This window comes from Phaethon aethereus (genome assembly GCF_964289735.1).
Source record: "Phaethon aethereus genome assembly, chromosome: 4".
Classification (NCBI taxonomy): domain Eukaryota; kingdom Metazoa; phylum Chordata; class Aves; order Phaethontiformes; family Phaethontidae; genus Phaethon; species Phaethon aethereus.
This window is the reverse complement of record NC_138578.1, coordinates 4,435,164-4,457,527: the sequence shown is the minus strand read 5'-3', so window position 1 is coordinate 4,457,527 and position 22,364 is coordinate 4,435,164. Positions and strand designations below refer to the sequence as shown.

Here is a 22,364-nt window from a genome sequence, read left to right as displayed (position 1 = left end):
TATTTTATAAAATATAAGAATTTCTTTCAAAAAATGCCATAATAAAAAAAAATCAACCTAATAGAATTTCATTTTCAAAATTAACAAGAAACTGAAAAGATAAGTTACTCATAATTTCCTGCAAACCAGCGTACTAGTAAAAAAACTCTGGAGCTTTCTAAACAGTGTTTTTGTTCATTAGGATTTGATTTATTGCAACATACTGCATGTATTACAGTTTTCCGACTTAAAACTCCAGTTAGAGTCCAGAGTTTATCTTACCCAGGTCTGCCGCCCAAGTCCATAGAGCTCGCAAGCGTTGCTCTGTGCATAGGTTAAAGTACACGGATATAGGCTGGGAAGAAAAGTAGTTTCAACAAGTTGAAGTTCTTGAAGTTGAGTGAAATTCTTATTTTTTTCTTAATTTGTTTTTTGTGAGACAGGGTCTCCTAAATCCTGGATTCCTTTTAAAAAAAATTTAAAATAACCTTTTTTGTTTCATTAACGGTAAGATTTATGACAAGCTAGAATAGCCTGTTCCTTTGTGAGGCCATTAAATTTGAGCGCTAAAGCCATTATCCCACCTCTGACTTATTTTATCAAAGCAGAACCAGTGACCGGCTGTTCTAACATTCACCTCCAAGAAACTAATGCCTCCCCACTCCCCATCCCCAAACATATTCCATTAGCATAAGATCACCTCAGTGTTAATCTCTGGCGTTTTCTTGAGGAAATGAAGGCACAGATGATTTTTTTTTTTCCTCTTTAGGAGCACAGATTATAAATACCATTTACCAAGCCATGACAGTTTCTCCACATATCTGCAAACGTTAGTCTTTCCTATGTTTTTGTTCTTCACATTACCAGCACTCTTTTAATCTGCTGTTCACATTTTCATCCAGACAGCACCCAAACAGCAGTGGGATCTATGGTGTGACATACACTCAGCTTCTCTAGCTCATGCCATCCACGCTATTTTTAACACTTCTGATTGGAGAAGGTTGAATTAGTTATTTGAGAGAGTTTATTTTTTTTAATTGAATAGTCATTTAACTGGCATCTTTACATTTTTTTTTAAAAAATCACAAAATAAATATATTTAAACTAGCACCTATTTCCTAGTAAATTCTGACCAAGGTATGGTGAAATTGAAAGAATTAGAGATTAGGATTTTAGTTTTTCTTCCTCCTGACTTGTTTAGCCATTTACCCTTGGACTAAATAGGTAGAAAATTATTCCAAAATGGCAAAGTGGTAAGGCAGGGGAAAATGAAGTTTATAGTCTTGTTACTCGATCAGCTTGGACTGCTCCAGTGAAAGAGTTTCCTGTGGCAAAATGTTGATTTATTAAACGCAGAATGTTCCACCAGAATGTGATTTAAACAAAATTATATTCTGCCAGCTCATCTGCTCTGGCAGGCTGAAGGAAAAGTGGGCAGTTTGAAGAATATTTTAAAAAAATTCCAAAAGACCATAATTAAATGTAGCTTTGGAATTGCTGATCTTCCAGAAATTAAAAAATGCAAATAATTCACATTCTGCTGAGAGACTTTTTTAATATGAGAATATCCCAGGAAATGGATAGTTCAGGTTTTTACTGCCTCTTCATTTTATGTAAAAGCCAGAATTATTAATGTAACTTTTACATCACATATTAAATCCAAAATATCAACATTTAAGCAATTTCTAAAAGTTGTCTCAATATTATACTTGAACCGCCTCGACTGAATCAGATTGAATCAAAGTCATGGGCTTCAAGGACCTATGTTTTTCACCCCAAAACATCAGACCTTCAAGTAAAGGCTGTATAAAGAATGGTTGAATTCACAGTTTTGACAGCATACCATATTTGTTTGCATTCCCCAAAACTCATGAACTACTGGCTCTTAAAACTGTCAGTGGTTCTTGAAAGCACAAGTGCTTTTTTGGTTGAGGTCCAATTGTTTTAACAGGGTAAATCTCAATATAATTTTCCATTCCCTGGGTTTTTAAACTCCTCAGAAGTTTGTAGGTCTGTACGTTAGCCGGCTCATTAATAGTGTAGATACAAAGCCAAGATCAGGATCGTTTTAGTTAATAGAAGTTTTGTTATTGATTTCAGTATTGAGGGGGTTTGGCTTCAAAAATATTGTCTGCAAGAGCAGCTCTGACCGTGATCTCAGGGCTCTGGAGCAGGGGGGAAGCCACAGTTGGCCATCTCTGGGGTGCCTGGGTGCTCCTCCACCCTCTCTCCTATAGCCATAGGCACAGATGAAATAGCTATAGGCAAAGATGACAGACCAGAGCTGCTACCTCTGCCTGTCTTGTTGTTGTGAATGTGCCAGGAGAAAAGGCAGGCAGGAGTCCTGGGTGGGAAAGGGGCTGTAAGATGCCACGGGCAGCAGGCTGTACCAGAGGAAAAGCAGTGCGGTGAAGAAGAGAAGAACATGGAAGAGAGGCTCAAGGGATGAGGATCAAAGCAGGCCCTGGATCAGGGCTATGCTCTCTCTGTTTTCCAGTAATATTTAATCACTAAGGGCTATAAAGACTGAAGACCTCCTTTGTAATAATATTTACTGTAGGTTTTTCAACAAATTAGCACAAATATTTGGAAAGTAATTGCATTTACATGGATAAATAAACATTAATCTATATGTATCTATAATTAATAGAGCCTAAATACTCTATAATCTTATTAATTTAGGAAATCTTTAATGGAGCTCCAGGCATAAGTGTGAACTGCTGAGGCTACGCTCTGCATGGTTAATAGCAATAATGCACTTTTTCTTTAAAAAATAGGTTCGGCTGCAGAATGTGAATTCTTAATAAAAAAGCTCTGCATGTGTCTTCCCAGTAACATATCCCAAGATTTATGTGCATCATAAACAAATATGTCTGTGGTATTATAAAGTGTAATTCCACTGCATTTGTTATTAGGAAAGGGAATAAGGTTTCCCATATGCTTTCACTATTATTTCTCTTGTAACTGGGAACATGCTGCCAGTACATTATCAGGAAATAAAAGCTACCCATCACTGCTGTAAATGTTGCAAGGTGGGATGTGCAGAGGAGCTCTGTGTTAAAGACCAGAGGGCATTTACTCTCAGCCTTCAGGTAGCAGGCACGTTTCAAAGCTCGGCAACAAGAGGCCAAGTCTCAGACTAGTGACACCTTGTTGTTTGTCTGCTTAATATAAGGAAACATTTTGAGTTGATGATACACACATTGATTTCAGGACATTAGGATGATGCTGAAGTGAGGTTTAGAAATTTCCGAAGATCAGGATCTTGGCTGAGACTTGGATGTAAAGTTGTTTACGCTCGACCTACTCTTTGTCTCTCCTTCCAAGATTTCATGTAGGGTAAGAGGAAACTCCTTTTCTATTCCCTCGTGTGTTGATAGCTGATACCACAGTGGACTAAGCCATAGGGGAAAAGAAACTGTCTTTAGAAAAGAGAGTTGATTACTCTTTTGCCATTACTGTTATGGGTTACAGTGTGGGGCACGGCCAACAAGCTCCTGTATATTGCACTGGGCATTCTTCGAAGGCAATAGAGAATCCATCCATTGACACGAGGGTACAACAAGGCAGCGCGGTGCTGGTTGAACACACTTTGAGCGCTTGCCAGGCTAGAGTCAAATCACTTGAAACCATTTAACTGACTAAATGTGTTGGGGGAAAACTTTTGGCTGAATCACGTATTTTCATAAGCACTTGTCCTCACTTTCCTCTGTTGCTATATTGGACAATATTCTGTGCTATGCCAGTGTAAGAGGACGAGCTTGCAAATGTGAAAAGCTATAGTTCATTGCAATATATATATAGACAGAGTTATGTGCCTGTAGATCTCCATGTATGCAAAGGCTGGAAAGAGCTCACTGTAGGACAGTTAAAACCAGTCTTCTAATATTCTTCTGCCATTAAACTGATCCAACCTGCTGATATTCATCATATAGAAATATTCTGGGTTTAGTAGTTTCAGTGGCTGGTTGCTAGTGCTCTAGCCTCAGATGGCAAAGGTTTGAGGTGTGCTAAACCCCAGCAGAGGAGAGAGGAGGCAAAGAAAGGGGAATGCAGAGCCTGTAAAAAAGCTTGCGGAATAAGGAAGATTTTCCACAATGGAAAAATACCACCTATCTTTTAGCTATTTCTCATCTACAGTTGCAAATTCTTTTCAGGATTTGAATGTATTTAAATGTATACCTTGTCAAACAATCCCATTTGGGTAGCAGAGCATTAGCTAAGTAAAACCTATCAAAACAATCCAATACTTACGATTTTTAAATAGGTATTCCCATATAAAATAAAACTATGGCATTCCCCCACAGCTGGGAGGGTAATAGAACGTCTCACTTCAGAAATGAGTGGAAATTTAGTGTAACACCTATAATTAAAAGGTTGATAATTTGCTGAACATATTTTTCTCAGTTTAATGATCCTAAGTTGCATGGATTCATACTTTACACTGCAAGTAGCTACACAGTTTTCAATGAGAATATTTATAGAGAAAAACACTACCTATAATGACTAAGATCAAAAGCAACTGGATTTAAAATTTAACTGGCTCGGTAATGCCACTTTCTGCCTGCCACCAAAATGCATGTGAATGGCTTTGAAATAGGAATATTTTCTAAACAAAAAACCAAAACAAACAACCCCCCTCCCAACCTTTCCGTGCACCTTTAGTTTTCTGAGGTAATACTATGCAAGCATTTAATGTGCTGGTGATCTTAGCTTTCTTCACTGTTCCTAGAAACCTATTCACCATAAAGATTGACAGCTGGTATTCTCATATATGAGAAGTGAGAAAAAACAAAAATTTCAACTATTGTGAGACTTATGAAAGGATCACAAACATTAGAAACACTGACTTTCAATGTATTATTATTGTCATCAGGCATTATTATGCTTGGAAGACATACCCTTCTTCTAGGGTGTGGGCTGAATCTTTCACCAAAGACTATTTCCTGTGGAAAGGTCTATATACCTGGGAATGACAAGTTGCAGGAAAGAATAGGAAATTTCAAAATTATGTTTCCATTCTCTTCCAAGCAGCCAAGAAAACATGTCGTAAAAGACATCAGTAAACACTCTGCGATTAAAAAATGCTTGCTAGAAATGTTTACTCTCCCTTCCAGATAACTCATTTTGTGTACTTACAGCATAGCACAGCATTTGTCCTGTGTAATTTAGAAAATCAGGGATGAGGAGCTTGAAGAGAGCGCAAGCATGCCTTTCTAACAGGAAATACTTCACAGATGCACGACGTGTGGGGAAATTCAGTGCATTCCAATACCAAAAAAGGCTGTTTGTCAGAAGCAGTTTTAGAAGCCCTGGGGATAAGTCATCCCTGTTAAGAATGATTTAGCAGTATCTAGAAAGACATGAGCTCCATCAGATGATAGGAAATTCACCCAAAACCTCTTTTTCTCTCTGGTGGCTGAAATTCCCTGTCAGACCTCCCACTGATGCGGCGAGGGAGCAGCTGTTGTCCTTGATCAGGGACTTCTCCAGAGCCCGGCGAGCCAGCCTGTCCTCTTTCCTACTCAGGGGGCTTGAGACGGGTTGGCTTGTCACGAGCACCTACACAAGGTTAAGCTACCCCAGAGAGGACCGCTGGGATAATTTGCTGTGACATCCTAAATAACACCGGGCATAGGTGCTAATCCAGTGATCTGGGCATCCAGCTTCATCTGTCACCACCAGCAGAAGCCTGGACTTATCTACTGCCCCTGGATCTGCCTTGGGTTGTGTGCGAGGTAGAAGGGCTCCCCGTTAACATAAGTTTCTTTCCTAGGAAGTCACTGGAAGGGCTGAAAGACTTCATACTTTTTCACAATTACATCATACCACTTGAATTTCTCAAGGGTGCAGGTTTGAAGTTTTTTCAAGTCTCTAATTCAGAGCAATTTGAAGAAGGGCATTACTTCAGTTTTGCTCTGACTATAATTTTCCCACTTTTTGGAAAGTTGTGGTGATACTTTTTAACCATACATCCATGACCTGAAGATTTTCCTCTGGCTCTTGGAGAGATTTGTTCTCAATTTTACCTAAAATTACTTAGTTTTATGAAAAAGTAATCTATTGGAACCTCTGAAATGGCTGAATTTAAATGTCAGCCTCATTTTGTAATCTAGCTTTGGGTTTTTTTGAGAACATACTGGCCTTTAATGTTTTTATTCAAGAGAATGGAGTAGAAACTTACCATAGGTGTTGCCATTTTGCTTTGGATCTTCCAGCTTCCTTCTCTTGACAACTTACAATGCTGTCTTCAAGCTGGGAAGGATAATAAAGCAGTGGTAAGCAGGAGGATTTTCTGCGACAGAGAGATTTTGAACCTGTCCTTGAGGACAAAACAGGCTTTATCTCCCTCTAAATTTGAAGGACATGAGGGTGGCAGAAGCAGTCTGACCTCTGGTAAAAGAGATGAGCGTCGTGTAAAGCAAGAACATTTGCCTTGCAGTTCCCTTTTCATTTTACAGAAACTTCTAATTCCAGTTAACACACACAATCAAAACACTGAAGTGAGCTCCCTAGATAATGCAAGACAGCATCACGAAGAAGGAAGAAGGGTCAAAAAAGTTAAGCTCTGCTAGACAAGTATCAAACATCTCAAAAATATTAAAAAGCAACACTTAATCCTAGTGATTTTTAAAGCACACCCTTACCCATCAAGATTCTGCAAACTCTGGTTTTCAGAATAACTGATGAAAACACGGAATTCTCTGCAGCACCACCAGGGAAAGCTAAGTGATGGGAGTTTCCTAGCAAGCCATCCTTTTGCTCGAGAACAAAGAAAAATGTTGCGGTGGCACAGATTTCTGTGAGCCTACTCAATTTTAGGGACTCCAGTTCTAGCACACTTACACTTTTTACAGACTGCAACCAGATGTTTAAATGCAGTCCATTGAGGATAAAAGGGGGCCTATAAAATGAACAGATTGATTAAGTACAATTTGGGCTTTCTGTAAAACAGAAGCATTCCTAGATCGTTGGAAGTAAATGCAAAGGAGACCGTGTGATAGGAGTAACTTATAACTCAGTCAAGAAACATTCCACAAAAATTTAAGACAGCCCTTTCCCAATCTTAAGGCATTTTTTACTTTGCCCAGAAAGAATAGCAGAAGATGGTTTTATCACTTTGCTGCAAGGTATGCTCTCATTTAGAATACAATGAAGTGTGACTTTTTCTACTTGTTCAGGATCTACCTTCCTCTCCCCCACATACTGCACAGTAAAATAGATGAGCAAGGTTAGACTGGGAAAGGACAACTGCTGCCTGTCCTCTTGCTCCCACGTTATCTCCAAAGCTTCTGGGAGCACCTCAGCACAACCATGGGTGTTTATGGAGTCTAAAAGGACTTGAGTTTTTGTAGCTACTGGCAGAAGGCAGAAATGCTGTGCCTGCCCAGCAGCCCCTCTACGCTGTAAAGGGAAGTGGCTGAGTCACCATCCCTGGAGGTACTTGAAAGACATGTAGACGTAACGTTTAGGGACATGGTTTAGTGGTGGGCTTGGCAGTGTTGGGTTAGTGGTTGGACTCGATGATCTTAAGGGTCTTTTCCAACCTAAATGATTCTAGGATTTTATCGTGCTCCTTGGTTTCCCATTACCTTAGACTCCCTGATTTCTGATTTTTATGGAGAATGTGGGCAATGGACAGACTTGCAAAGGGGAAAAAAATAACAGACCACAGACACAGCTGGCATATACGTGCTAGAAGTGATGTGAAAGGTATATAGAAACGATCTAAGTGAATGATTTGAGATTCCCATTACATACTCTAGAAGGAGTTATAAGGAAAAATAGCAACTAACAATAAGGAATACAACAAAATTGTAGAAGTCTGCACATTGTGCGTATGAGGTTAAAAATATCTATTCACAGACAAAAAAATGCCAAGGAGAGCCATGTTTCTGCTCTGTCCTTCTGCATTTGGATATTTTGGACATTCCCATTTTTTACCAGTGACAGCAGGAACAGAGAAATTAGTAACTGCTGTTGGTTTCCTTGTTCCCTCTCCCAGTCTGAAAGTTTTAGAAACTCTTCATTTAAACATATGGAGGTACCCTCTTAAAGCCACTAGTTATATCCATCATCATGCCAACATGCCCATTCTGAAAACTGAAGGACAGACCTGAATTTTGCGTACATCACCTCTGTTCCAATCTCTCCTTTATGATTGATCGTGTGTTGAAAAAAAGCTCTAATTCCACCACAAAACATACCTAGCAGTTTTTAAGCAGTAAATTTAAAGTAGATATTTGAGATTCCTGGTAGGAGTTCATAATTCTGAGATAAATGTCCATGAGAATTTTAAGGAATTTTTATTTTTATGACAAATTACTCAAGTAAATGATTTCCAAGGGCAGTAAAGGAGCAGAAAACCACTCTGATTAAACCTTAGTACATCCAAATCCATAAATTAGAGAAGACAAATAAGGTAGCCTCCAGCCCTTAAAGAATTTATAACAACTGAGTGCCTACCTATTACAGGTTGGAGTTTTTTTGTTATTGAGTTCTTTTTGCTTAAAGAAGCAATTCTGAACAAACAAGAAAGAGAGATATCATATACAACTATAAGAAAATGCAGTTGTTGATGTTACCTGTCCTTTACTCTGTATTTGTATTGTGCCAAAGAAGGACAGACTTCAATTTTTTTTGGCATGGCCTAAGCATTACTTCAGAGGACCTGTAAATACCACTCTCTGTGTTCTACTGTTAGTGACTAAAAATACATTACAATAAAAAAAAAAAATATTACTATTAGCACAATGACTGACACCAATAGAGTTTTCTGCAACAGGATCACGATAGCTGAACGTGACTTTTTTAACAACATTCTATTTTAAATATTGAGGTTGTCCCTTTCAACACTTATTTTACTTTTTTGTGTGTGTGATTGAGCAGAGGTAAATGATGGTTCTGCCTCTGCCTTTCTGGCCTCTCTCATGCTAGCACTCGAACAGAATTACGGATGGGCAAATCCCACCTGCCTCATGCAGATGTGGAGCAAGATGCAAGAAGCATCTCTTCTTTCCTCTGCGCAGCTCTTGTACTGGCCAAGTAGAACTGCAGCCATAGGGGTCATGGGAGCTGGGGTTTTTTGCTCTGTAGAGCCTCGGAAAAGCCTCTGAAAGCAGTTGAAAACAGCAGAAAACAGCATAAGGCTGTACTCAGTGCTCCCCAGCCAGCAGCCAGCAAAATCATCAGACGGCAAAGAGAAACAGCCTCCATCCCTGTGAAGAGTTGGGACATTCGTTTTGGCAGGGGAAAGGCTCTCACGGCACACCACGCAGTGGGACGGGCTGCCTCCCTGCTGGGGGAAGCACAGACCAGCTCCTCCTCCTAACAGGCACTCCAAGTGTTGGGTGCAGGCTACCGGCAGGATAAACCAGCTTAGCAACAGGGCAGCATCCTGCTGCTGAGATGAACCCAAAGTTCAAGGTGGGAGAGTATGGGAGCCCAGTTCAGAGGTAGATCTGGGCACAAGACAAATAAACCTTTCTGTCCGAGGGGAGAAGGAACCAGCTGAGAAAGTTGCAGACTCAACCTGTTTTTCAGACGAGCGTCTCTTAATGAAGGGCTGCCTCTACTGCCTCTGCTTGGAGGCAACCAAACCATTGCAGCTGAACAGATTGAGAGAGAGATAGTGAGGAAATTTCACATTTCAGCATATTTTTCCACATGGTCTGCCACAACAGGAGGAAGAAAAGTTGATGGACACCACGTAGATTCTTCAGTTCCTTCCCAGAAAGCTGAGCTATTACTACAGCTGTTAAATTGTGGCTCAGATGATAAACAGTTAGTTGTGACATTGCTAATATGATATTGATATTACTGTCCCATTACTAACCAGGAAGACAGGGCCATGCCCTTGCAAGGACACTCTATCTGGCTTGTAATCTCATTCAGACAGCAAAATACTTGACACAGTTTTCCCTTGAGTGGGCAGGTGGCCTGGGAGAAGGTGGGAGAGCTATTTAAATTAGACTAAGCATTCCTGATCATGATGTTTGTTTTAAAAACTGGACCAAAAATCCTTCATCTACGGCTAGCAAATTACCTTCACCTGATTTCCACACATTTCTTCGAGAAATTTCTTTTGGCTTTTATAAAATTAGAATTGATAAGAAATAAACTCTAAGCCCCTTCACTGTCCTGCTGAAAGTGCCACTGGCTCCTGTCCCTGCGGCACGCAGTCTGTGGGGAGGGACCTTGGTCAGCAGTGGGGCTAGTGCCAGGAGGCTCTTCCCCCCCACGCCCAGCCCCAGGGAATCACCACCCATTCTCAGCTTAGGCACGTGCTGGTTTTTCCCCTTCCAGGATTTGTCAGCAGATTTGATTAGTATTCCTAAAAAATCCTTCAGAATCAGATGTGATTTATATTAAAGACCCTCAATGATTTCCCAAACAGACTCTAAATCTTTCCAGCGGATAAGGCTGAGACAGAACAGCAATCACTGCAGCAGGTAACCGCTGACAGCCATACCCTTCTCCAGCAGTACTAGCAGCAGGTCCCGTGGCTGCTCACTGCCATGCCTAACGCCTTTGATCTTCCCCAGCCCAATACTGCTAGAGGACTGGAAGCAATTGCATTGACTCATCTGTGTGGTCCTGCTTAAAATAAACCCCGCTTTTTATTAATGCTCTTTATCTTTAATTTATACTTTTTGCCCTGTTAGACTGTCCCCTTGCTCTTCATTTCAGCTTTTTGTTGCTGGATCTTCTAACAAGTACAAGATGGTTGGCTATAAGTTCCTTTTTTCCAGAAGAGAGAGTGAATAATTGCCATGGCTATTTGTATACGCAAACCCACACGTGTGCTGTTGGTCAAGGTACTCTCACTGCCGAGGTATCTGTGTTACTCTTGTAGCATCGTACCTCTTATAATACTTAACCAAAAGCCACTTTCTGAGTTCTCAAGTGATGTTATTTGCCAGTTAGCCATAAGTAGCTAGTAAATCTGGTTCAATACCACCCCATTCATCTCATTCAGCTGAAAATAGCTGAACCTTTACTGGAACAGATACATTCCTCTGTGCTGAATTAAATGCAGTTAGACTCCTGACAGTTTTCTGACTTTAGGACGGAGTTACAAAATAGCAGCAGACGTAGAACTGATAAATTGTGTATTGCATTCATAAAGGAAAAACAAATTCTTCTGTTTGCAATAAACATATTACATATGAATGCAAAACATGACTTTTTTCTTGCTTCAAATAAAACCACATATCCTCTCAGACCTCACACTAAGACACCTACTCGTGGGAAATGCTGAACAGACTCAAGTAATAGCTCTATAATAAAAAATAGATCTGCAGACAGAGCTGGCTGTGTTCAGCACCATCAGAGACCTTCCTATTAATTATTTATATGGTGCTATAGATTAGCATAGTACTTCACAGAAATAAATACAGAAAGAAGTGAAGTCCGATATCTCAGGAAGGCAAGGCAACGGCCGAAGCCCTGCTCACCTCGCCGGATGTGGCGAGTGGTCTGCAGCCAGCGCTAGGAATTACACCATTTCTATAATGCACCGGGTGAAAAGTGTCTTAAGAGGGAACATAAATCTGTGAGGGCTGACAGTTGGCCATTGATCTGGGGCCTGGTTAACAGCTATTCAAAGCAGTTTTGGCACAGGGTAAACAGTACCAGTGATTTTGAAATCCCATTAAGGATTTGACAAACTTTAACCCCTAAACTCCTTTCAAAATCTAGCCAGTAAATCAAAAATGTGAATTCTTTATAATTCCTACTCTACAGCATTAAAAAATTTTCTATTAAAATTCTGTTATAAGCATGTGAAGTCGGCTGAAATCCTCACCACACAGAAATCAATGACTCAGCTTCACTGGGTTTATAAATCCCTCACTGAGTTGTGTTTTAAGAAGTGCAGATACAGCTGATTTGATTGTCCCCCTTATGGCAGAAATTTGTGCTCCAAACAGAAAGCTAAAACTAAGGAACCTGGAGTCCTGGTCTTGCAGTGACCCTGTCAGTGATGTCAGGCTAGACATCACTTTTTTTTTTAAATTCAGTTTTCCTATCAGAGTAACAGTGACTAGCTAGTTCACACCATCCTTATGACGGTTACTGGGATTATTACTATTTCATGGTAGTCCTATGAAAGATTGCATTGGCTTTGAGGATTGCCAAGACCACATCAGACATTGTCAGACTTTTTTCCTAGCATAGATTTCAGGGAGGGAAGCAAGAGTGGGAAGAGGCAATCAAAAATCACATCCTGACAGCAGCTGCTTGCAGTGGGAAGAAACATTGCAGAAAATATTCTTTGCTTTTTTTCCCTCTACAAATTTGCAGCTGGAAATCAAGAGCAAAACTACTACTTTGTAGTTCAACTTTGCACAAACCACCAGCAAACTGCTGCACAGAACAGCTTGGGAATGAAGCTCACGGCTATATAACTGCAAAAGCATTAAGGACAGATGTTAGGAACACAAACGGATAAACGCATTAAAAGACTTCTTGGTCTTAATAACAAGTATCTACCAATGAAGCCTGAGAAAACTGTCTTGAAGTGAAAAATACAGGGAAAATTTTCATCAAGTCTTAAAGTAATTTTGGTTGGAAGGTATTTCTGGAAGTGATTTAGTCTAAGCCCCTGCTCAAAGCAGAGGTAACTTCAAAGTTAGATCAGATCATATCTCAAAGGACAGGGATTCCTCAGCTTCTCTGGGCAACCTGTCCAGGCAAAAATCCTGTTTACTAAGCAGTGTATATAAAACCCATGTATAGAAACATTTGCTGTAAAGAATATCTAAATTTATGTATTTGCACATCTTTTACATCTACAGTACATATAAATAAATAGTAATATGTATACAGCGAGTACATATACATTTTATGCACACACACACGAAAGAGAGAAAAACAGCAGCAGTGGAGTCACTACCCAGCACTAGGATCCATTCCCAAATGAATGATGACTTTGAGTAATGGCTAGGTAGCCCATTTTTGACAAGATTCTCAGTCATATCCCTCAGCTGCTGATGGGGCAACGTAACCTTGACCATGTAGCCCTGGGATGCCAGACACTGGCACATCCTCCCGTGCCAGAAACACTTCCTAGAATGAGTCTGTGGAAATAAAATAATTCATGATGACAGCAAATTATAGATACACTGAAAGCAGAAATATCTAACTCGCCCTCCTTCCCTTGTTCTCCTTCCAAACTGTGTGAAGAACTACATCTTTTCTCATTTGCCCTTCACATCGTGCAGTCCTCATGGACAGGCTGTGTAGTAACTTGGGATCATGTTTCCTTGGGCAGCCCTACCTAGGGGTGCACCTGATAGGCTGGGGACGCTGGGCACCATGACCACAGAGATCCCTGCCACAGAGACAGGAACCTCCAAGATCCTGAGTTTTCACTGGTTCCCAAAATTCACATTCTCAACCCTGCTTCTGGAAGGCCACATGTATGACCAGGACCCCGAACGAAACGTTGGACTTCCTGTTGCACACTGGGGTAATGTTGAGTCCTGCAAATCTTGGGTCCCTTCTAGGCTTCTCCTGATGCTCTCGGACATGTTCAGCACCTTCTGGGAAGGTCCCTGAAACACCTGCAAGAGTCAGGAATTTGGTTCACTTTTCCAGAAATAATTTTTAGAGCTGTTATAAGCACATGTTGACAATTTCAGTTTTCATGCTAAACAATGCCTGTGTTTCACAACCTGGTAGGATTTTCCTCTAAAACCACATCTTAAGTTTTCATTAGCTGTTCTTGCAGACACTAGTCCCTTCTTTCCCAAATACCCTTCCTGTCTCTAATGTTATTGCCTGCAATGTGAACAGCTTCTCCAATGAGACACACATAAACCAACGTTTGTTAGTCTGCCTTTAAAATTGTGATCAAGTATAAAAAGCTAGGCAAAGGACAAGGATTTGTGTATTCATTCCTGTAATTAATCTTTTTTTTGGATTGACTAAAGTCTTCACTCTGTGTTTTCAAAGAAAGGGATCACCAATCCCCTTTACATGAGTTTGCATACTCACATATGGTTACATGGACCTCTGTCTCACTACAAACAACCCCCAATATTGATCACATTTGCCTCACTTTCCCTGATAAGAAATATGAGATTACTTTTTGTTGGCTCAATTAATCTGCCATCTGTCCTCTGCACCCTATAATCATTGGACATGCAAAGAAGGGCTTATGCTTTAGCAGTGGTATTGATCCACACAGACCTTTGGGTTAGGAGTAAAGCCTCTTTAATTACTTTGGCTGACTTTCAGGGCTTGGTGTGGGGTTTTTTTTTGTTTTGTTTTGTTTGGGGTTTTTTTTGGTGGGTTTTTTTTGTTTGGTTTTTTTGTTTTTTTTTTTTTAATGTCTTGGGAAGACTAGTACCACATTTTAGCGTTGTTATCACTTAGCTTAGATTTGGAGTTTTGGTCCCCCGAGAAACACCTTCTACCTCAGCCTTGCCTGCCCACGCTTGGCATCAAAATCAGAAAAAGTCATTCTTTTACCTTCTCTAAGGATTTGATAACCTCTACACTTTCCTTAGCCAGAGGTGTTTTGACCTTTAATTAAAAGGAAAATTTGTTGTCTTCCATTCAGAAGGCAGCAAATAATGAACTCATTAAAATGAGGTTAGTGTTCAGGCCTTAGAGCAATAAGAGCCGAAGTCTCATTAGCAGCTAACAATCCAGAACATAGCACATAAATAAACCTAATATGGCAGAGCAAAATGCCTTGGTGCATTAAATTTGAGCAGAATCAAATGTTTACAGTCAATGATGTCTGGGGCATGAAGTTTTAATGTACTTAATAAAGGAAAGCAAATTGCTTCCTATTAGGCATGAAATGTTACTGCAGAAATTGCCCCAAAAAGTTTATTATGTAAATGAAGGATAGAGTTATAATTAACAAGGACATAGCAGGAAAATATCACTACTTCTTAATAGATGCACCAATTATGAAGAATAAAGACACAGCAACTTCAAATCTACAAAAGGTAATTATATGGATTAATGTAAAAGACTGCTGAATGTAAATGCAATATGAAGAAGCCACCGTATCTTGCGGATGTCACAAAGAGAAACCTTATTGACAAAGCAAAGAATCAATTAATAAAATGAAACCCACAAGTTCTCAGAAATTCCAGGCAGTTAAGGTTTTGTATTTGAAAGAACAGCTTAGACCACCTTAAGAAAAATGCACTTTGCTTAGCCTGGCACTGAGACATGCCTGTTAGTCCATGTGCAGGTGTGCTCCATGGTTCTTGCCTTGGAGAATGATAATTATTTAGCATCATTGACTTAACTGTCCGAAAATAAAACAACAGTGAGTTCCAGCTGTTGCTTTAATACACCTGAGTTCAATGGGGAATTGAACATTGGAAACACATCAAGCCCTGGAACAGGCTGCGCAGGGAAGTGGTTGAGTCGCCATCCCTGGAAGTATTTAAGAGACGTGCAGATGTGGTGCTTACGGACATGGTTTCACAGCGGGCTTGGCAGTGTTGGGTTAATGGTTGGACCTGATGATCTTAAAGGTCTTTTCCAACCCAAACAATTCAATGAATGCTAACTGTATTTTCACATGCAAGTAGCTTTCCTCCACTTACAGCTCTTTTAAGCCCCAGTACTCGGCGGGGGGGGGGACACACTCTAAGGAAAAGACGCACACTGGAAGATAGAACTTAAATACTGTGGTCAGATGAAATATCCAGGAGAAAAATCTCTACAAAATAAGATTTGTCATGTTTTTGGTTTGTTTTTTTTAAATCCACCATATGAATCCACCAAATTCTGCCATATGAATTTCCCTACTGCTGAAGTTACAGGCAGCGCCTACCATTTCTCCCTCAGTGAAGGCAGACAAAGTCCCAGGGTCAGCATGAAAAGAGGATGGGACAGGGTCGGGTAAGCCCTCAGGGAAGGAGGTCTGCAAAGGGGAGCTGGGGACAGCACGGCAGGACCAGGCAGAGCATGAATAGCTGTGTTTGCACCTGGCATCGAGCAGGATTAAAATTCAATCTTCTCCATCCTGCAAAACCCTTCGGAACAAATTAAATACCTTCCACCTCGTGTGAAGGCTGCGCAAGTCCCGGCAAGGTTTCTAGCACTGGATGTCAGGGAGGCACGGGTCCTCCAGCCTGCACCATCCAGGAGCTGGGGAGCCGGAGGAGTGCCCGAGCAGCAGCGTCCGCAGCTATCCGCACAAACGGGCAACCAAGCAGGGCTTCACCTGCCCGGGAGAGCATGAAAAGGGCGACGGGAGAAAGTGGTCTGCTCTTCTGCTGCGGCACTTTTCTATGCTGCGTACTGTTAAGGTGTGTACCTACAGGAGAAAAAAGGACTCATTATTTACTCTGCTGAATTACCAGTGAAGGCAGTCATTAGCAATTTTGTTTGAATATATATTTATTAAAAATAGGGAAGACAGACCCTAATCACCTAAACAGAGATTGTTAGGGTTTTTTTTTCTATTAAGGCTGTGGAAGAAGTTAACCCCCCTTCTACAAACAGGCAAATGGTGACAAAATAAGTTTGGACTGACTTAGCTGACAATATCTTCTTACTATTAAAATTATGTGAGGTCATGAAAATGACGTTTAGCTGCCTATGACATAAATTAATATGCATATATGGAAATTGCAATTAGAAAGCCTTTAGGACCAAGCCAAATCCAGTTTGAGTGACAGATTTGCCCTTTAGACAGAGAATAATGCTTGACACACTGCAGGTTACGGGATTTACATCTTAATCCTCGCTCTGCGTTTTTAATGAGACCTCACCGGGCTGGAAGGCTTCTGCCTATCCCGCAGTTCTGTCATCTTATTGAGACGTGAGTGTGAGGGAAATCAGAGAGAAAAGCCAAAGCAATAGAACGATGTTTGTTTTGTTTACCTTCTTATACTATATGTTAAATGATGATAATTTATCAAGATGTTCTTTCATCTTCTTTTCTCAAAGGAAAATCAAATTGATTTTGCTCAGCCCATCAGTCTTTCTCAAAATATATAAAATGCTCTAGATAGCTTGGAAAATTATGCTTTAAAATATTATGACTCTGATTCTATGCTTGTGACTTCAGTCAATTTAGTGCCACTTTTTATCAACTGGGGACTCTCCTCAATGTCTTAGCTAACAGTGGTGTTTATGTCTAAGGTTTCACATTTTCATGTACGTTTACTTGTTATATATTATGTAAATATAGTCCCACATGCGAAATTGTCACAGGATTGAAATAATCAACTTACTAAATGTCTAGAAAGATAGGCTGGAAACCATACCGCTATCTTAATATTTAATGCTCAAGCACAAGATTCACTGTCATGAGATTACTTTATTCCCTTTAGCAAGGAAAGGAATTACTGTTGTAGCCGATAACCACTATCTTTGTTTTACATCTTCCTTACCACCCAATAAATGTTTCTACTTAAAAAACGAAGGCAGATGCACACTGTCTGACAGTCTTTTGTATTACACTCCCGAGCTGCCTGGCACCCGAAGGATGCCTCTTTAGAAGGTGGCTGTTAGCAAAATGATGCTTCAGGAGAGGCTTGTGCTCCGACATGCACAGTGCCCAAATATCTGTGTAATTAGGAAGGAGTCAGTAACTTCAAGAAGTTAATGTCCTACAACAAATGCTGACAGCACCTGACAGCACCTCCCAACCCATTGCAGTGCAAATAGGAGAAATCGTGAGACCACAGAAACCTGATCTGCTTAGTTCGGCTGCGTTCTGGACTACGATTGCATAGGCCATCGGTCTGCATCTCAGCTCCTTAAACCCTGGTTTGATCATTTATGCTGGACCGGCGGTACTTTGGGTTTATGGTCACTGTTGTTCTTTAAAGTAGACCAGGGGGTTGAGCAAAAAGGTAAAACTATTGTCCTGTAATGTTAATTGAAATTACTAATGACCACACAAAATGTAATTTTTTTCAAATGAAAGGAAACATTAGCTGGACTCGGACTGTGTGTAAACCACTGCATTCATTTTGTCTTTGAACTGTGCAAGAACATGAACATACAATCAATAGAAATGTTATTAATAGATAATGGGAAAAGTTCTCAAGAGCCACATAATGGAGACATGGAAAATTGATGAAAATAGAGCTTATAACCCATTCAACATTAGCAAGACCAATAGGGAGATAAATGCACTGTCCATCTCACATATGTAGCACAGCCAAATTACGTGGGCTGGTGACTGAAAGCGGACAGATATCTCTACTGAAAGCGGACAGATATCTCTGCAGAAAGGACTATCTTTAGAAGCAGTACAGAGCTGACAACTAACAGTAAATGTAGATAGCTCACACAAGCTGAACCATCTTTTCTCTAGTGGTTGGAAATATGTCCAAGGCAAAAAGGACAGATGACCAAGCCTACACCTATTTCTTCTATAAGCAATACACTTTTCCTCCATCTCATTTAGATTGGTCTTATCTTTTGCTTGGAGGAGAGAATAAAAATGAAGAGGGATTTAATTTCTGATACGGACACTACTTCTACCATAGATGAAAATTGGAGTTTTGCTCATTCACACTTAAGCCTGAATTTGGTATTCAGACAATCAGAAATGTTTCTGCAGGTAAGTAAATCCCAATGCCTCTACATCTGTATGGCAAGGAATATTCCAAATTTTACTCTGGGTTTTAAGCACATTTTATCAAGCCTCATTAATAACCCAAAGCATGGGTGACTCAGTAGGAAGTCATTTAGTATATTGCTGCCTCTGAATGGCTGGATTCAAGTCCTGCCATAGATCATAGCAAACAATGTAGAGTATCTTGGTCCAAGTTACAGAACTATCATCTACTTTGGTACTTAAGTACTATTACTAGCATTGCTAGACCATCAAACTGATGGAGCAAATTAAGCTCACTATATTAAGTCTTATAAAAAAGAATAAGTCTGAAATAAAATGTGAAACATTTAACAGGATCTTCTTTTTCTATCTCCTTAGGTTGGACACAACTTCTAAAATGAGGCATTCCAAAAATTAGTATCAATTTTTCTAAATGCGTGTTAATTTCTTATTTATTTCAGGCTTTACTAGAGACTCAAAATTTACTGCGCACTCAGGTTGCAAATTTTACCTTCAACCTTGGATTTTCAGGAAAATTTTACCACACAGGTAAGAAGGAACTTCATGCTCTCAGGTAGCTGCCGTTAAATAGGTGACAGGATTTTAAGCCTAGCTTTAAACATGCCCTTTTTAAATAACATGTTGACTCAGTGGAGCAGTGGGAAATACATGCTCCACCATTTTAGCATCCAATGTCTCATTCAGTGTCCAAAGGTAGGCTACGATGACCTTCTCAGGAACACGCAGACGCCCATGGTGCTTCTCTGAAAGATATGTGGGAGTAAATCTTAGGGTTATAAAGGAGGCAAAGTAGCTGCGAAGTTCTCTATAATTCCACAAAAGACAGGACAGCACAAGATTTAGTATATTAAGGTTTTTTTCCAGTATGATGGTATGATGAAATATAAAAGATTGGAAAAATCATGTCTCGTAATCTCTGAAGAGGCAGAAGTATTTGAATGGGATGCACAAGATTTTGTTACAACTGTAAAGGTAGTCTTTCTCAGGGGTCTGCAAATTGGGAGGGATGATAAAAGGAAAACAAGATTAAAAGAAATTTGTATTGAAACCCTGCTCCTTCCACACTTCATGCAATAACAAAGTGCACACTTGCACTGTGTTTCAGTGGAAGATTAGGTGCTTTTACTCCTCCTCACTCCTTTCTTTTGCTCCATTTCTCCACAGCACAATGCCCCCCCCCCCTTTTTTTTTCTTCCCCTCCTCCTTCTCCTTCTCCTTAACTCTTTGCTGCACCTCCGCTCAGGCTTCCCTCTGCTGCTACCGAGCCATGCTGCTCCCTAGTCCTGCTAAGCCATAAAAAAGACATACTCAGCAACTCACTTCAAAGGAGACACCCCCTGTCCTCCTTTCCAAACCCCATACCCTTTCCACATTTGAAGACCAGCTCCAAAAACATCAGCTGTCAACCCATTCAGCCACATTTAGTGAGACTCGCTGAGTAATGCTAGGGAAGTTGAGAAGCTTATCTGGAGCAGAGGAGGAGGCATTACAGCAGCAAGAAGATGGGAGGGTAAGTTTAAAAGCTAGGAGCAATGCAGTCCCAGCTGTCACGGGCCATGAGGTAGCTGTGGAGTAAGGCCGGTCACCCCTTTCAGTGTAGGTGTAGCAGTTCTTCCCTTTCCATTGCTGGTATTTGAACACCAAACTTACCCAGCTCTTATGTCTCCGTTTTGCCAGCCGTTAGGAGAGTACAGAGGTCCCTGGGAGAAGGGGAGATGAGGAAGCTTATGAGGGATGAGTAGAGAGAGTAGAGAGAAGGAAACCAAAATTATGTATTTGTATCACTGCCACTTTCAAAGCCCAGGCTGTTTTCCCTTTGTGCAAGCACATAATGCTAAGCAACTGCTGCTCAGGAAACCTTACAGACTAAAGATATAGGCTGGAGAGCCTGAGAAAAATGAGTAGTAGAGAGAGATGGAATTACTTGCCTGGGGTCATATAACAAGCCAGTGGCAGACCTGTGATTAGAGAGCAACTTCGGAGACAGAACTTCCATATTCTCATCACTCCATCTTGACCTGCCTGTGTAGTTACTCCTTCTGGAGATTAATTGGGCACACACGTAATACAGCAAAACAAACAAAAATAGCCCAAGGCTCCAAGCCACTCTAAAGTAGGATGCTGCTCGGTTGTGGCCATCTACAGAGCGAAGCTGGTATCAGTCATTACAGTATCCACTGCAGAGAAAGGTAATTTAGGAGGGGAGGAGGTAGAGAAAGTGGTAATTTATTATAAATACTATGACGCACTGAACAGTGGTTGACACAAAACATGCAGCCTTTCTACAAAATCAAACCCCTGACCTGCCGACATATTTTGTTTTCATTCATGCCAATGGCCTCCATATTGTTGTCACAGGTTTTTTTTCCCAGCTGATATAATGCTGACCAATTTCAGATTTGCTACTGCTGTAGAGAGAGAAAATAGGAGAATGTGCATGTGTGCCTGTCCTCCTAAGGCTCTCAAGGCTTACAAAAATAGCACAGAACTACTTAATGAGTTGAAGCATGTCATTGCCTCCATTAAGGGACATGCTGCTGCCTGTACTCAGCGATGCATCCGAGTTTTTAAGTGAACATTTCATTTAGAAGTTGGTGGTGGTGTTTTTTCATATCAGCTTAGTGGAAAGGTTTCAAAGTATTCTCCATGCAATATACGCTTTATTGACTCATTATAAATAAAACATGGAAAGGTATTCTTTAATTACTGCATATGTGGCTTGTTTACCCAAAGAAGCTTTTAGTATCAGATATTCAACATGTTTTATTAGCGCACTGCAACTGCTGTGCCTTATTGACTTCCTTCACATGTGATTTTGCTCTCCTTTCCAAAACTTGGATCATTTTAAAACTACAGGAGGGAGATGAGCATGGGAACGTGTTGGCAGATTAAGCAGTTACACATTTTCATCAGAAGATGTTGCCAACATCTGTACTACAAATAGCAATTCTAGCTGGTATGCCTGCGCACAAGTACAATGGGTGACACATCAGCCTCACTGCTCATTGTCCTACCACCACCACTCCCTTCGGCGGCACCAGTAAACTATGCACTGTAGACCTAACGCTATTAGCAAAAAGCTGAGTAGAGCCTATTAGTTGTGCAGTTTTAGCAAACACTTTCTACTTACTCGTGCTGTGGCAATAGAAATTGAGATGTCCGCAGGATTTGCATTCAAGACTTGTAAGATTTTTGACACCAGCTTCAAACTTAGTTTCAGTTTTGAACTCAAGACCTCTAAGTTACGGTTGTAGTTTTAAAATATGGGATTATATATTATGCGCAATCAAACTCTGAATTATTGCCTACCTGTGGAAAGCGCATTCGGCATCTCAAAGCAGTTATGTGTTCACCTCCTTGATTGTAGGTCTACCACATTTTTTGGATTTCATGTTAAAATGATAATAGGAAGTTATATAAAGAAAGTTGATTGTGCAAGAAATTAAAACCCCAAAATCCCTTGTTTTGCCTCCAATACACTGAATAAGGGATCGGGCAAAAATATTTAAACAATATAAGCACTGACCAAATGCTCCTTTAAATATCTGCATGAGATTTTTTGGAAATAACACTACTTAAGAATTTATAAAAAAACAACACTTTTTTTAAAGGCTTGTAAAGGAAATTATCCTCAAATGCAACACCCCCACCAAATGTCAAACTTCCAACCTTTCTGTTTCAGCTCTGGCATTACAGGGTAGGGTTGGTTTTTTTTAAACAGGAAAGTGTTATGCTTTATCTTGTTTGATTTTTGGTTAAAAAAAAGTGCAGTGTTTGATTAGTTGTATAGAAATTTACAAAGAAATCAGTAGGA

The 22,364-nt window shown here is 40.3% G+C and overlaps 1 protein-coding gene across 1 annotated transcript in view; it reads left to right on the top strand.

Moving 5' to 3' along the window:
• Positions 1-22,364, top strand: part of LOC309404849 (bifunctional heparan sulfate N-deacetylase/N-sulfotransferase 4) — a gene marked incomplete at its 5' end in the record, with an annotated part of 83,009 nt that overhangs the window by 11,821 nt on the left and 48,824 nt on the right. Inside the window, one exon of the mRNA XM_081999471.1 lies at positions 18,991-19,078. Within this exon, the coding sequence (XP_081855597.1) occupies positions 18,991-19,078 (88 nt within the window). The remainder of the gene's footprint in view (positions 1-18,990; positions 19,079-22,364) is intronic.